The sequence below is a fragment of the Melospiza georgiana genome, chromosome 6, assembly GCF_028018845.1.
Source record: "Melospiza georgiana isolate bMelGeo1 chromosome 6, bMelGeo1.pri, whole genome shotgun sequence".
Taxonomy (NCBI): domain Eukaryota; kingdom Metazoa; phylum Chordata; class Aves; order Passeriformes; family Passerellidae; genus Melospiza; species Melospiza georgiana.
This window is the reverse complement of record NC_080435.1, coordinates 5,065,018-5,079,950: the sequence shown is the minus strand read 5'-3', so window position 1 is coordinate 5,079,950 and position 14,933 is coordinate 5,065,018. Positions and strand designations below refer to the sequence as shown.

Here is a 14,933-nt window from a genome sequence, read left to right as displayed (position 1 = left end):
AACCAGAGCACCAATAAGATGCCACAAGACACAGGTTAACATTTAGAAAAATGAAGACATTTCTGTGTTCAACACACAGAAGTGTTTTGATATTTCTAGATTATTTCTTTTCCTGAAATTTTCAGTCACAGGTTTTTCTATAGATGCTTTTACTTCTTCAACTGCAAACAAGATTAAAAATAAAAGGTAAAATACCAGCATTTTCTTTAGGTTTAATTATTCTAGTATTCAGATTAATTTATTTGTTATTCTGCTTGCAGAATCCTCTTCCTTTTCTGAGTGAAATTTTTGTGGGGGAAAAATCAAAGTTGTTCAGACATTTTTTTCTTTCTGAAAAAAAACTGTAAGTGTTAAAATCCTTTGTACAAGCCAACTGTTCCTGTTGTAAATATCTTAATGTAATAATAACTGAAAGAAAGTGAAATTAAAAGTAAAGAATCATTCAAGAATAAAAGCCTTCCTATACTAGCACAGTCACTGGGTACATAAATAAGTGAATTCATTATTGTGTCTCTTATGATATGTAAAAATCGAACAATTTTAAAGTAACATTAAGGGAACATTCTAAAATATTTTTTCCAATTGATAGCAGATTCTAAATACCACAAATGCAAGCCAGAATCTGGCACCTGAAGTCATTTTACAAGAGGATGAATAAAGATAAAGAGGAAATTGGTAGATATCAAATCCTTAATATGTAGGGAAACTCCTTGAATAAATTGTAGAAATCATGTTCAGTAAAATGAAAAGCTGATAAATGCACAGAATTACAATATAGAAACAAGTAATTTCCTAAATATAATTGAAAAAAGAGGAGATATTATAATTTAATTATAAAATGTAGAAGCAAAATAAAATTAATAACAAGAACAATATCATAATTATAATGAATTACTTATTTATAATATAATGAATATAAATTCCAGTGACGTAACTGGAGATATCCTTTATGGATTTCAGTGGGCTTTGAATCTAATCTAGGACCCAAGGGGGAGTTCTGGTTTATACCTTGCTGCTGCTAGCTCCTGCAGCTCCTGGAGCCTTGAATGAACTTGTTCCCTTGGTGCATCAACCTCAATGCACTGGATAGAGCCCACAAGAGGAAGAGTTTGGGCACTTTCACTCAGTTCTTTCAGCAAATCCTGGTAAATGGCAATCTCATGCTCCAGTGCCTGACAAAGATAAAACAGTGAATTGAGAGCCAGTTGTCCGAGATAGCCACTGCCTGCGAACAGCCTAGGGTGCAGTGACTGAAAAAGAAATATTTTTGGGAAGGATGGGACATTTCCAAGACCTGAATAATTTTAGAGTATTTTCTAGCAACATTTAAAAAAAAAAATTGTACAGAAATTCAAACCAATTAAATGAATAAAGACAATTAGAATTCCCTGATGGAATATTAGGTAAAGTATTCCTGGATTAATACTTTATCTGTATCTTCGATTTTAGGAAAAAATTACAAGGCTTCTGCACACATCTGCTGAAACTGAAAAGCAGATAGTCAGATTTGGCCTCAGAGGAATATGAGAATATTCACTATCCGCCTTTTCCCCCAAACTACATTTTACCAACCAAGTTAGCAAACTGCACTGATCTCTTCTATCAATCTATTCATACGTAGACATTTATCAATGCAAAACATTGTAGATGGCTGGGCACTCAACTACCAATAAGACAAACAATTTTATGACTGCAGAGGGACCAAAAGATCAGGCTAGCCCACAGAATTTAGGCAGTGAAATACCTTATGTTTCTTGATGAGTTTCAGTGTTCCATCTTCATCTTTACCATAGTCCTTGCTTGTCACGAGTGGATATTTTTCTGCTATCCAAGCCTCCAGGTCTGATGTATTCATTAAAAACTATCAGTTAAAGAGAAAACAAATAAGCTTCCACTTTCAAAACATTAATGACATTTTTTTCTTACCTAATAAATTCTGAATAGATGGTGCACTGTAAGGCTTACTGTAATGTTTTATTTAATTCACTGTTCTCTGTGAAATCATAAAATGATGAAGATATCACAGATGGAAGACTTCAGTGCAGGATAACTAAGTGTATAATATCAGTGGGACATTTCTCCTTCCTCTGCCTGAGAAGTTCAAATCACTGTAAGAATCAGGCTTCATAAAGTCTACAGTCCTGACAAGTGTGTTCATATATAGAGGAAATAAAGGTCAGATGATCGAATGGAACAAACTTTAACTGGGGCTGTGAACTTCATGCAAATGCTGTTTATTTCTACAAAACTGCATGTACCACCTGAGTAACTGAACTCCTAAAGGACCCACTGATGACAGAAAATTTGGATTACCGATATAAATATTTGCATGCCATTTTTAGTTTTATTTTTTTAAACAGAATAAGCATGAAGGTCCAGAAGCCTACTGAAAAGAATAAAGTCAAACTCCCTAACTTGTTCGGAGAGTATCTGAGAGTATTTGAGAGTATCTGTTCCTCAGTATCACTTTATTGCCTGGAAAATTGTTGCGTGGAACAGGTAAAGAATGGATAGCACAAGAAATCCTCTCTTTTCTGATTTCCATTTTATAATTCTCCAGCTTGAAGGGCCAGTTCAGGATTCATTACATCAATAAGTTGAAGCCTGAGACTGTGTAAAGACGCAGAGAAAGGAGCTACTACTGGGAGAAATGTGTGTTCTGTGCATAGCTGTATGGGATGGGTATAGAACCCAAGGGAACCTGTAGGGCAGCAGGTGGAGAGTGGGTCTGCATTCAGCTGGGCAGTCCAGACCTCTGTTCCCATGAGTCTGGCCTCAAGCAGCTGGAGAGAACACCAGTCCCAGCAAAGCTGGATTTTTATTCACTTTAACATTTTGGTTCTCTTGTTCATCTGAAGCAGCTACTGTGCAAGCTCTTTGCTTTAATTTGTACCTCCTGGAAGCCAACTGAGTGCTGCAGCTGCTTCATCCTTTCCTCAGAGGATGTCTCCAAGCCCTGCCAGGCAGTCAGAAGCTCCTGGCATTTCTCACTTATTTTCTGAGCTGATGGGTGCTGGTCTACAATCATCGCCTTTCCTTTATCCAGGACCCGCTGGACTTGCTGTTTGTGGGCATTCACTTCTGCCTGCAGTTCCTGGGAATGAGGGAAAAGAAAAATTAAGAATAAAGGATATGTGAGGACAAGTTAAATTCTACGTGCTCCTAATCCTAAGCAAAACTGGCAGCTGGTGACAGTGGGCAGAGTATAGCAAGTGGACACCAGGACTGTCTTATTCCTGCAGCCTTGGTCAGCGGTGCCAGCCCCCACACATAATGCTCTGCTCTCGGTACTGCCATCGAGGGAAGCAGCACACATCCCCTAACTTCTCCACACCAAAGCCCTCTCTTTACCATGCTCCTGCCCCTTCCCCTGTCCAGCAGCCAGGGAGATTTGGGAGAAGGAGCAGATCACAGGCTGAGACAAAAAGCTGGTGGAATCAGAAAAAAATGTTGAGCTGGTGATGCAAAAATAAAATATCCAAGATGATGAAGTGGCTGGAGGATGATGGAAAGAGAGACACTGTCATCAGTACCATGAAAACTATCGGACTACTGCTCCATAAATCCTCCCCACCAGTCTTATAAATGTTCTCATGAAATTTGCAATTAAGGTGCCACAAAATCCAGCATTGCTTGTGGTGCAGAACAGCTGAGGTACCACTCTGGCTGTAAGGAACTGCTACAAAGAATCAAATTCCCCAGAAATTAATATTAACCTGTCCTTATGAATACAGCGACTGTAGCTTGTCCAGACCATTGTAAAATCTGTAGAGATTTAAGATAATTCCTAAATGCCCATTATATGCCCTCCTAGAAAATCCAGCATCCACAAACTTCAATATACAATTTATAATGAAGCCATAACCAGAAAACTACAATAGTTTTATTTTGTTTACTCTTTACCATGTAGTGCCAAACGCACTAGTTTTTTTAATCCTTTTTTTAATGGGAAGAGCTCTACAATTTCTCACATTAATAATTCTCCATGATACGACAAATTTTGCAGTTCTCACAGGAATGTTGTATTTGCTCTGAAAATCATCACCACTCTGCTGATTGGTGTCGATCCACTGAACCATTTTATCTGGACCAGAGATGGAATCAGTGAATGTACTCATTGGAAGCTTTGACTGTGCAGGGGTGGGTGCAGGTTTGTAGGCTGAGGTGAAGTGCAGTGGGTTACCACACTATAAAAGACTTGAATAAAGGAGGTACCTTGTGCTTTTGCAACAGGTTTTGAGCCGCATCCAAGGATTTCCCGCAGTTGGTGGAATGGGCAATAGGCAAGCGCTCATTGATCCAGTTCAGTTCCATGTCATGATAATGGTAGAACTCATAAAGATCCACAGCAGCTTCCAGCAACTTATGCCTCTCATAAAGAGGCGCTTGCAAAGACTCAAACCTAGGGGTCATCCATTAAATACATGTTAATAAAACAAAGCTTTATCCTCATTCTGCCAAGGGAATTAGACGACAACACCATCATGGAGATTTTGAAGCACCAGACACTTCTTTGCAATTAAATTTCAATGTTTAGTAGTTGCTGCACATACAAGGATTCCTTGGCAAGCAGACCTATATGATACCGCTAAATGTAAGCAGAGAAAAAATTATTTACACCTTTAAAGTCCTAGGTTTGTCCTGTGATGTATTGAATGCTGGATCGCTGTACCTCTTACAAAGCAGTGGATGAAGTAGGGATAAGAAAGGGACTAGAGGAGGAGTGCAGCTGGCAAGGAGCAATGTTCAGTCAGGGTCAACAGGCAGCTGTGTAGGTACAGATCAGGTCCAGCTGGAAGGAAAAATCTTACCCGAGTATGGGTTAAACTTAATCAACCAAGAGAATTTTTTAGAAGGTAGAATAAAAAATGCTATTTGTCACAAGACGTGGACGGGAACAAAAAACAGAGGGACACTGTACCTTTTCAGATATTTCTGTGTTTCATCCAGAATCCTCTGGGAGTCAAAGTGATTGGTGGCCATTTTCCTTGCATGAGATACAATGGCATTCATTTTCTCTGCCAGCTCACGTGTCTCATTTTCCAGCTGTCTGTGCTGCTTGAGTAGATCACGGCTCGAGCGCAAATCATGGCCTGTCTCAGATTCCTGAAGAACTTTCTCAATTTTTTCTATCTTCTTTTTGGCATCCTGCCAGAAAAAGATTACAGCACACTCATACTGTCCTTTCAACACTTTCTGTCACTCACTCCCTCTTATGGCAGCTTCCTGGGCACAATTTTTAAATTCAATTGTCCTTTCTTGGTAATATGATGTCTGGATGTCTCTAAGAGACATCTTCTGGGAATATTTTGTTTTGTGAACTATTTTGGAGTACTCTTCTCTCTGAAACACTAAAACACATCATTGAAAACTGTCTCTTTGGAATATCTTCCAGCAACACAATATAAAAGCGTTACACAATCTTCAAAGACTTCAGATTGTAGCTATAACTCAACAGCAATTCCATTCATAATGGTCTCACAACAGCTTCACAGCATATTTGTCCTTGCTATAAAATTAGACTGGATGACCATGTGCTTAATACAGTGTCATGTCTGCAGCCCCAGATTGCCTCCAGGCAAGCACTTATGTGTGCATAGCACTGACCCCTACAGAGTTTGGGTTGTTTTCCCAGTGCAGGATGGCCACACAGATGCAGTGTTGAGCCCAAGTTCAACAGCCTGATGCTTTGCTGGCTGTTATCATGCTCATAAATTTGAAGTTAGCTTGGATACTATAATATTGGGGTTTCTTTCCAGGAACTGTAGACAAAATGGAGACCTTGAAAACAACTTCTGTCTGGATGGTATTCTATTTTATATGGTGTCCACACAATAGAGGAACCAGGCTCCTAGGCTATTCCTCCCATCTGTTCCTCATGACTTCCTGACCTGCAGCAGTTCCATGAGTTGTTCCTGCTGTCCAGCTTGTCGCAGTTTGTCACCTCGCTCTATCATCTTGCCATACAATTCCCTCCACTTCTTCTGAAGCTCTGACATCTTCTCCTGGACAGAAACTGCAGCGTAATGGTTGTCTTGAATCAATTGATTTCCTTTCTGGAGAAACACAGAGCATCACTTTATTAGCAGTCAGCATCTATGAATTTCAGTACAAGATGGAAAACAGCTCCAAAGCTGCCTTCACCTTAATCAGTGTTGTAAAGTGCTCCTCATTAGCCAACATTTCCTTCTCAGCAGCCTCATGCCACTTCAGCTTGCGTAGAACATTTGTTGGATCTCGATAGGATTCATCTGATGCAATCTTGTACTTCTCTTCCATCCATATCAAAAGCTCAGCAGCATCACGATTAAACTCCTTACAGAAAACAAACAGGATTAAATTGATTTAACTAATGAAGAAGTATGATCTTGAACTATAAAGGAGGTTTTAAGACATCATAATACCTCTTGGTCTCTTTTTTACCACATTTACTAATCTGTTGCCTGTAATTGTCAGTGAAGTTTTGCATTGTTGATAGAATATTTTAACCAGAAGAGGACCAGTCCTCCAGTATAACTTCATATCTCAGCATAGAAACTAAGCTTGGTGTCAAAGCTTTGATTAACTGCACTAAGTTATTAAGGCCCAGACCAATAGTAAGTAATAAACAGAATAAATTCAACCAGTAGACAAAGCATTCTATTGATATTTTTCATTCAGAATCTCCTCTTTTTAAAAAAAATTCTATGGTTATAGCTTTGTAAGTTTTATTGCCACTCCATCATCTGCTCCCTGGAAAACAAAGCTCTGTCCCAGAGCCAAAGAGAAAGTGAGCTGTAGTAGGAATGTTCAGCAGTTTGAGTTTTTGTCTCATATTAAGACAAAGGGTAAAATTCCAAATTCACAGATGCCTGACCAAATCTGCAGTATCAGTTACCTGTAGTTGCAGGGAATCCAACAACCTCTGTTTTCGCTTGGCATTGCTTTGTATCAGTTGCTCCCACCTTCTCCGGAGAGTGACCATTCTCTCTTCAATACTACCATGAAAAACAGAAAGTCCAATGCTGTACTAACACTGCTTCCCCTTGCTTATGCTGCAGTCATGACTGTGATATAAATCTAATCTAGTTTCTACAACTTTGCTGACAGGAAAAAAGGGATATAAGGCCCTGTCCCATCACCATGTTGGGCTCACCTGGAGAGCAGGTATTGCTTGCTAGCTGCTCTGGATTTTCCTCTTGTATGGCTGTGTCACACTAGTGCACTGCAGCCATACACTGGAACACTGAGACCTCCCTGTGCTCTGAACATTCCATAGTTATGTAATTGTTACATTACTCATAATTAACTAATAACTTCCACTTGGGTGTAAGTGCAATGAGGCTTTGGAATGGTTTTCTAATGGTAGTAGTGCTGGCAAGAAATCAGATCTTAAGGGCAGTTTTATAAATTTGTGGAGGGAGTGTTCAAGACATTATCACTTATGATCACAAGAACACAGTCTTCTGATCCAAGAGGTCCATTCTAACCCTCCATTTCTAATTCTTATTTGCAAAGGAGTCCCCTTACTAGATCCTAGTGGCTCTAGGACAGAGAAAGGAATTACAGGTTAACAGTTCAGCTTGGACAAAAACACGAAGGAGATGCTCCTGAAGAATTTTGCTTCAGTAACTTTTTGAAAGCAAACCGTATTTCTATCATTTGTCAGTATATGTGATACTGACAAATTAAGGAGTTCTTTTTCTGTAGGCATTTAATGAGTTTACTCTAAGGAAGTTTTATCACTATGTGTAATTTATGATACAAAACAAATTATTCTAGTGTTCTGCCAAATGCCACATTTAACCTAAAGCTCATTTGTCCTAAGAGCACAGGAAATCTATTTTTTGAAAATAATTCCTTTTGGCTCCCTTATCCATCAAATTGTGGATTGGAGGTCAACTAATTTCTCCTCAGAGAAAATTTTTCATTTCACATGGATCACGGGATCATTTATTAAAGCTAAATAAAAAGGCAATGGGTTTGGACTCACACATGAGATGCGAAGTGCCTGCTCTCTAGTAGGTTCACCCCATTTTCATTGAGTGCTTCCACTCGTCTCTTCAGTGCCACCAGCAGTTGTTCAAATTCCTGATGCTGCTTCAGGAGGCTTCGAACAGCATCTACATGGTCCTGCATTTGAAAAAGAAAATTTGTTCAGGGCTTTTCTTGTTCTTATTGTTCCTGTATCAGGGGAAAAAAAAAAAAAAAAGTTGGACCTCACTTTCCTCCTTCTCTCTTAGGCAGGAAATACGGTATACATTTTGCATGAGCCCAAGGATGTTCAGGGCTACAAACAAGCAGCAGGTTTGCATCATATCTAGTTTCTCTGTTCTACCTTTCCATTATGGTTCCATTTTCACCTTTTAAGAAAATCTGCTCTCTGTCCCCACTCTGGCCCATGCAGGGATATGCATTACAAAAGACTAACTTGCAAAACTTTATTCCACTCAGTTGATCCCAAAGTATCAATGTTTTGGGTTCAGCTGAGAACATAAGAGGCAGTGAAAGACCACAACCTCCTTCTTCACTGATTTTGTGAATATTGTCTGCATTTGTTTTTTGCTTCATATGCTTTAATATTCGTAAATTAATGAAATAAAAAGCTTTTTTTTAAAAAAAAAGGTTGCAATTTGACTTGAAAAGAAATTACTATGTTTAAGTGGAAACCTTATTTTTTAATGGATGAGTCAATTTTATATAAAATTTATACGACAGGTACAAACAGCAGCAAATCACTACCCTAGCTGTTTTAAAATTTTTTTGAGGGACAATGAGCTTTGTTCCCATTAAGGTGAGTAAGAACCTGAGAATGTTAATAAGATCCTGAAGGTCTAGTTCCCAAGCATGGAAATGCCGTGATCAGAAGAATAAAGAAGCCATTCTAATAAAGAAGGCTGTTGCTACTCCCTGGATGGGGAGAAGAAGCAGGAGGAAACAAGATCAGCTGCTGTCTGTACCCCAAGGTCATCCCCCCGGAGAAAGGCCTCGTGGCCAGAGAGGGCTGCATTGATACGGTCTCCCTCCCTGTTGAACTTCTGCAATTCCAGGCCATCCTGCAGCTTTTTCCATCGCTTTTCCCACATTTCCTCCAGCTCTTTGTTCTCCTTGGCAAGCCTCTCCATGGTCTGGTGGACATCTCGGCTCCTGTTGTTACTGGGTTGTTGGTCAACTACTTTGCGCCCAAGCTCTTCAAGCTGCAGAAATCTTCCCAGAGTCAAAAAGAAAAATGAGACCTCACTGCATGAGGGAATACAAATTCTTTTTCATCACAGCTCTTTGGTCTCTTGGCAGCACCCATACACCAAGTGTCCCTCCTTCCCTATTACCTTTTCCCTGCAGGTTATGCGCTACAAAGTGCAGCTGTTTTATTGCTCAGGGACACATGCTGGAAGCAGTAGGTGAGATTTCCCCATTGGGACTGAAAGCCCACATAAGCAGGCTTCCATATTTAAAGGGAAAGGAGGGCCAACAGTATCTGGAAATTCATAACAGTGCAGAAGAAGAACTGAAAATGATGGCAAATGGAAGCATAAGGCCCGAGAAGGAATGGGGTACTGGAAAGAAGTACAGATGGCACTTTCTGAGAGTGTCAGGAGAGATTGTGGAATTCTACTACTGCAAACACACAGCTCCTCCTTCCCCCTCCCTCAGCCTACAGGATAAGCATGCAAAAGTTGACAAGATTTTATGTCTTGCAGTCTCCTTTTGTCATGAACATTCAAGTGAATGTGAATAAAATTTTGGCATCACCTTCATGCACAATTTATGTACATGATTTACACATTTCATTTTCACAGTACTGTTGTCATATCACCCCACTCTGCCCACCCTGCCAGAATCTCTCTACCTCTCATTCTGAGAGCCAATTTCTATCAGCAGGTCTTGATGTTCCTTCAGCAATTGCTCTGCAGATCCCACGTCCAGACCCATTTCTTCACTGCTCAGTTTCTCCCGAATGCCCTCTGCCCACAGCAGGAGCCTGCGGCTGTCTTGCAGGAAGGACTGCTGGTTTTGGGCCCACTGCAGAATGTCTCGCTTCTTTTGGATCTCCAGCTTGAGCTCTGCCAGAAGCCTCTCCATGTTTTCTACCTGCTCAGTGATGGCCCTGCTCTCTGCAGGGTTGGTGTCTTTGATCCTTCAATAAAATACATTCAACTGTATGAACACTTAGAGCTTGAACCAGTACTCTTTAAAAGGAATGGATTTGGATATTTAGAGTTCCATTAAAAAGAAAGTCAGCTAAGGCAACATATCCCCATTGTGAATGTACTGAAAACTAAAGTAAAAACCCTTAATATTTCAAATTTATTTGGGCAAATTTCCTTTGCACAATTATCTGCTATTCTCCTACCATCACCCTTGCTTCCCCTAATTACCCTATTTCAGGACCTAAGTGATACCTCCATATTTTGAAGTAGGTAACTAGTAAGAGAGGATTTTTTAGAGCTACAAACAATCCTGTGATTTTCATCCTTCTGCAACTGCGAAGTCTGGAAAAAAACACCTCCCCAGCCACCCAGCCACAATCAAGAGAAATCAGCTCAGTCCAGCAGGCAAGCGAGTTCTTTGGTTTTCTAGAAAGAGAAACTTCAAAAGCTGCTCTTTCTCTTTATAGCCATAACTTGCAGCATGATCTTAGAGAACTAGCAAAGAAAGTGAAAACATAAAGAAGGTTCCTTACGATTTTGCAACACTCCTCAAGTATTCAATTTTCCTCTCTGTCACCAGGACCTCTCTCTCAATTGTGTACAGTTTGCGCTTGTCTGACTCCAGTCCAGCAGGCAAGTTCCCTGGTTCCAGATCCCTGAGTTGGACCATCTTGTCTTGCAGTAGTACCCCTATGCTCTGACAGTCCTGAAGAAATGTCCTCACATCAGCCACTCCAATCAGCTCAGAGCCTTTCTCCTCCTTCAGCGTTTCCATGGATTGCCACCTTGAAGCGAGATGATAATTTGTAGCCATTGTTATAAATGAACTGCATCTGCTTTCTGTTCAGAAAGAGTCTTGTATAAAGATTACATCAGGACTTAAATGTTTGGGATGGGTGGGGGTGAATACCAGTACTCCCTTACAACATCAAAGTTCATATCAGTGTCATCTCCAAAATCGGGACCTGCTCAGGTGACCAGAACACTGTGAACACAATGCAATTGAATAACCATGGTCAAAATCAGGACCTGCCTATGCCCACTGAGTGACATGGTAGCAGGAATTCATTCACAACAGATACTAAATACTCCTAGCGAAGTCAAACATGGTTTGATGCTCCTTTCAAGATTTGTGAAGTATGCCCTCAGCCTGATGCTTAAGTAACCAAATCAGCTGCAGCACAGCAGAACTACTCTGAATACAACATCGTCACCTGTGGATGAATTCACATTGTGCTTTAACTGGCACCCAAACATTTCTGCAGTATAAGCAATTTGGTACCAGGGTCCTAGGAGCCCCCCTCAGTCCTGGAGACACAGCACTGAGCTCAGGGCCAGCCTACAGCCAGCTGAGGGCTGCCCCTTTCCCATCGGTGGCACTGCTGTCTAGAAGGCTCTAGAATAGTCAGCTCTCCAATTATCCCTGTTAAACAATCCTCTGCTTATCAGTAGCGCTTTTACCTGATGTTGATCTTTTCCATCCAAGTCTGGATCTCAAAATATTTACTGGGACTGATCTTCCCATATTTAGCAGCTAAGTTTTCAATGTCTTCCAGCTGGCCTTTGCCTGCAGCCAGTTCCGTTAAAAATCTCTAAAATGGAACAATACAATAATGAAGAACATGAGGTTTTTCTGTTTCTGTGGACACAATTCTCTATCATCTCTTACATCCACTCATATCCCTCTTCCACAGGTGGCTTCTTCCCTTGCCTGCCTTCTCCATGCACACACGTGCACACAATTCCCCTGCATCCCCCTGCCCTCCCTGGTGTGCACACTGTGCACATATGTCCCACTCCACTGGGATGCAAGTGCACTGATGGATTTTTTCATAATTTGGTACTTTTTAAAAGTGATGCAAGATAAATGACAGAAAGAATCCTTGTGTACCATGGTATTTGTACAGGATACCGTGTTCACAGGAAGATAAAGGGACACAGTCACATCAGCTTCAGTAAGTTGGCATAGTCTGTACAAAAGAAATATCTGGCCTATGCATGACTCTCTAAGCTGAAATTAATGAAAAGGCTCTCAAAACATAATTTCTCAACTTTATCTTTTTTCTTAAGGTAAAATTGATTAAAAAGGGGTCATCTGGGAAGAGGAAAAAAGGATACCTGATATTTCTGTTGCATGACCTCCACATTGTCAGCTTGTGGTTGAAGAGTGCGGAAAATGTTCTCTTTATCTCTCATCCATGACTGAAATTCTTCACAAGAGCTACAGAAGCGATAATATCCAATCATCTCCTCCAGAGCCTTTTTTCTGTCCTATAAGAGAGATGAAGACTTAACTATTGCTGTAATAACTCCTTACCATTTGAAGAAACAGAAAAAGGATCCTTCCATTTAAGCTACAATACACGTAGTATTAGTATCTTAGCAGTTTTCCCATATGCTGCTGAAAGAGAACAGAACATGAAATTTTAAGATCACAATATTTCTTCCAGAGCAACAGTGGTTTAAAAGCATAAGAGAATAATTTGGAGAGTGCTCAGCCTCTGGACTGTAAGGAAGGCTGCTGTGCAACCTGCCTCTGCTTGCTGAAGGCATAAGGCAGCAGTTTCTAGAATATGTAAAAGTCACATAGAACATCTTTGTGTCAGTCTTTAGGGCATGATTAGAGCAGGTGTGAGTGAAGAGCAGCATATTAACAAAATACAGGTTGCAGTTTATTTTTTCTGGTGTCAGCCTGGTGATTGAGGAGCTACAAGCAGCAAAAATTAAGGGGGGAAAAGAAAAGGATTACACAAAAGAATCTGCTTTTCACGGACTAAAATCCTGGAATATAAATGGGAAATTTGCCCACATAAAATCTGTTTTGATAAAAAACTTCAGTGATAATCTCAAGGCTTGAAGTCCTTCAGGAATTAACAGGATTGAGGCACATTATTAAACTGAAAAGCAGAAGCCAGCAAAGCACTTAATTTCAGTTTTTCACAGGTTTGGATTTTTTCATGAACTGCACAGCAGAAGGGGATATTATACCTCAGCCATGCTCTGTAGATGCTCATAAAGTGAATCTATTTCTTCTTGGGTCTTCCGGATATTCTCTGGAAGAAAATGATCATCCAGACTTGAGGTTCCAGTGGATGCAGTTTCAGATGTTGCCCAGGTTCGACTGAATGGTAGCTTAGCTGTCTTTTGGTTTAAGTCACTTGGAGGTTCCCTCTTTGTCATCTGTTAAAAAAAATTTAACAAAATCAATGGATAAGAATTTCTGATTTGGATGAAATTTCACTTGGAAGGAAAATTTGGATTTGCTAGTTCAAATCACAGCATTCTGACCCTTTAAACCAAAAACTTCCAGTATTTTTTGGGAACTGTTTCCGTTGTTTTATTCTGAGAAATTAATTTAAAAACCTGGAAAATATTCTGGTTTTGTTTAAAGAAGAAGTTTAATTCATCTCATTTTAAAATGTATTGATACAGTAAAAATTCTCATTTTCTGCCCAAATCAAAGTTGTTTGGTTGGAGAAGCTTTTTTATTTTCAGGAGTGCCAACAAAGCAAGGCAACTAACTCTACTCATGGTTCTCTTTGTGGTGATGTTTCAGCAGCTGAACACTTCCAGTTTCAAAATCTGTGAGTGCCCTAGTGAACCAATACTTCTATTTGTGCATCAACATCATCTTGTCATGTGCTTTTTTACATTTCATAGCAAAGTAATAAAATATTTTTCTAATAAAAATTAATGTTGGATTGATGGCCACAAGAAGGAAGGCCACAAGAGATGCTCATTGCTCTCAAATTTACTGGGCTAAACATTGAGTGAATATAGACATTTAACATAAACTAATAAATGTGTCATTCATTCATCTCCCCTGAATTCTGTTATTAAATGAGCTGATTTCAGGTAAAAAAGTTCCTTTTCTAGTCAGTGAAAAAGAGGGGCATCTGAAGAGCGTGACTTCATCTCATTTGTTTTAATAACAAGGGATGGAATGAGCTGCTCCTGGAGCTGTGGGATAGTTCTTCACTACATTAAGGGTACCAGAAGAATTTGTAAGGATGTTTTGATTAAATGTCTGCTTTTTAAAGATTATTAAAATTTATAATTTTATGAGAATAAAGAATGAGAATGTATTTCTGCGGACCATTAGAGGTACTAACATGGATGAGAGCACTTTAAAGAATACTAACTAGGTGTGCTAGGAGCAGAAAGAAACTTCTTTTTCGCCATAAAAATTTCTCCCGGTTCTAATTAACACCTTAACTTGGAATACTCTATTCGGGTAAAACAAATTAAAAAAAAAATGAATAATAAAAAAAACCGAAAAATTTCGCCGGCATTCTTCAGCACAGCGTGACACAATCCCTCCCCTGCTTACTGCGGCTGGAGCGTGCCGGGCCGCGACGTCAGCCTGCTCCTTGAGGCGCCTCATCTCGGAGGAGTAGGCCGCGATCTCCTTCTCCAGGCGCAGGTGACGGTGCAGCAGCGCCTCGGCGCCCGACTCATCCTTGCCGTGGTCCTGGCTGGCGAGCAGGGGCTGCCTCTCCCGCAGCCACGAGTCCGCCTCGTCGGCGTCAGCGAAGTACTGAAGGAGCACAGGGAGAGAAACACTTGGATTTGTGCTGGAGGTAGCACGTCCAGCCCCTTCCTCGTTGTAAAATTATGAGTAAGGGGAAGTTCCGTTAGGTCTGTAGTCTTCAGGCTACTTCCAGGTGTTGTGATAAGCCATGGATAAGGTAAGTCTAAGCTTGTGACGTGTTTCCTGCTCACAACACAGCTAATTCGCAGAATTATAGTGAGTAAAGAGATTCAAGGATTGCCTATGTAGCTGCCTAAAAACGCCTAACTAAT

At 40.2% G+C, this 14,933-nt stretch overlaps 1 protein-coding gene across 1 annotated transcript in view; it reads right to left on the bottom strand.

Moving 5' to 3' along the window:
- The window catches only part of SPTBN5 (spectrin beta, non-erythrocytic 5), an 89,347-nt gene that overhangs the window by 60,886 nt on the left and 13,528 nt on the right, over positions 1–14,933 (bottom strand). The window contains exons 11-26 of the mRNA XM_058027083.1: positions 14,461–14,667; positions 13,119–13,310; positions 12,249–12,401; positions 11,592–11,722; positions 10,664–10,915; positions 9,830–10,117; positions 8,940–9,186; positions 7,973–8,112; positions 6,878–6,977; positions 6,145–6,315; positions 5,892–6,056; positions 4,922–5,148; positions 4,216–4,402; positions 2,894–3,094; positions 1,745–1,861; positions 1,009–1,172 (exon numbers count right to left, since the gene is read on the bottom strand). Coding sequence (XP_057883066.1) covers positions 1,009–1,172; positions 1,745–1,861; positions 2,894–3,094; positions 4,216–4,402; positions 4,922–5,148; positions 5,892–6,056; positions 6,145–6,315; positions 6,878–6,977; positions 7,973–8,112; positions 8,940–9,186; positions 9,830–10,117; positions 10,664–10,915; positions 11,592–11,722; positions 12,249–12,401; positions 13,119–13,310; positions 14,461–14,667 — 2,942 coding nt within the window. The remainder of the gene's footprint in view (positions 1–1,008; positions 1,173–1,744; positions 1,862–2,893; positions 3,095–4,215; positions 4,403–4,921; positions 5,149–5,891; positions 6,057–6,144; positions 6,316–6,877; positions 6,978–7,972; positions 8,113–8,939; positions 9,187–9,829; positions 10,118–10,663; positions 10,916–11,591; positions 11,723–12,248; positions 12,402–13,118; positions 13,311–14,460; positions 14,668–14,933) is intronic.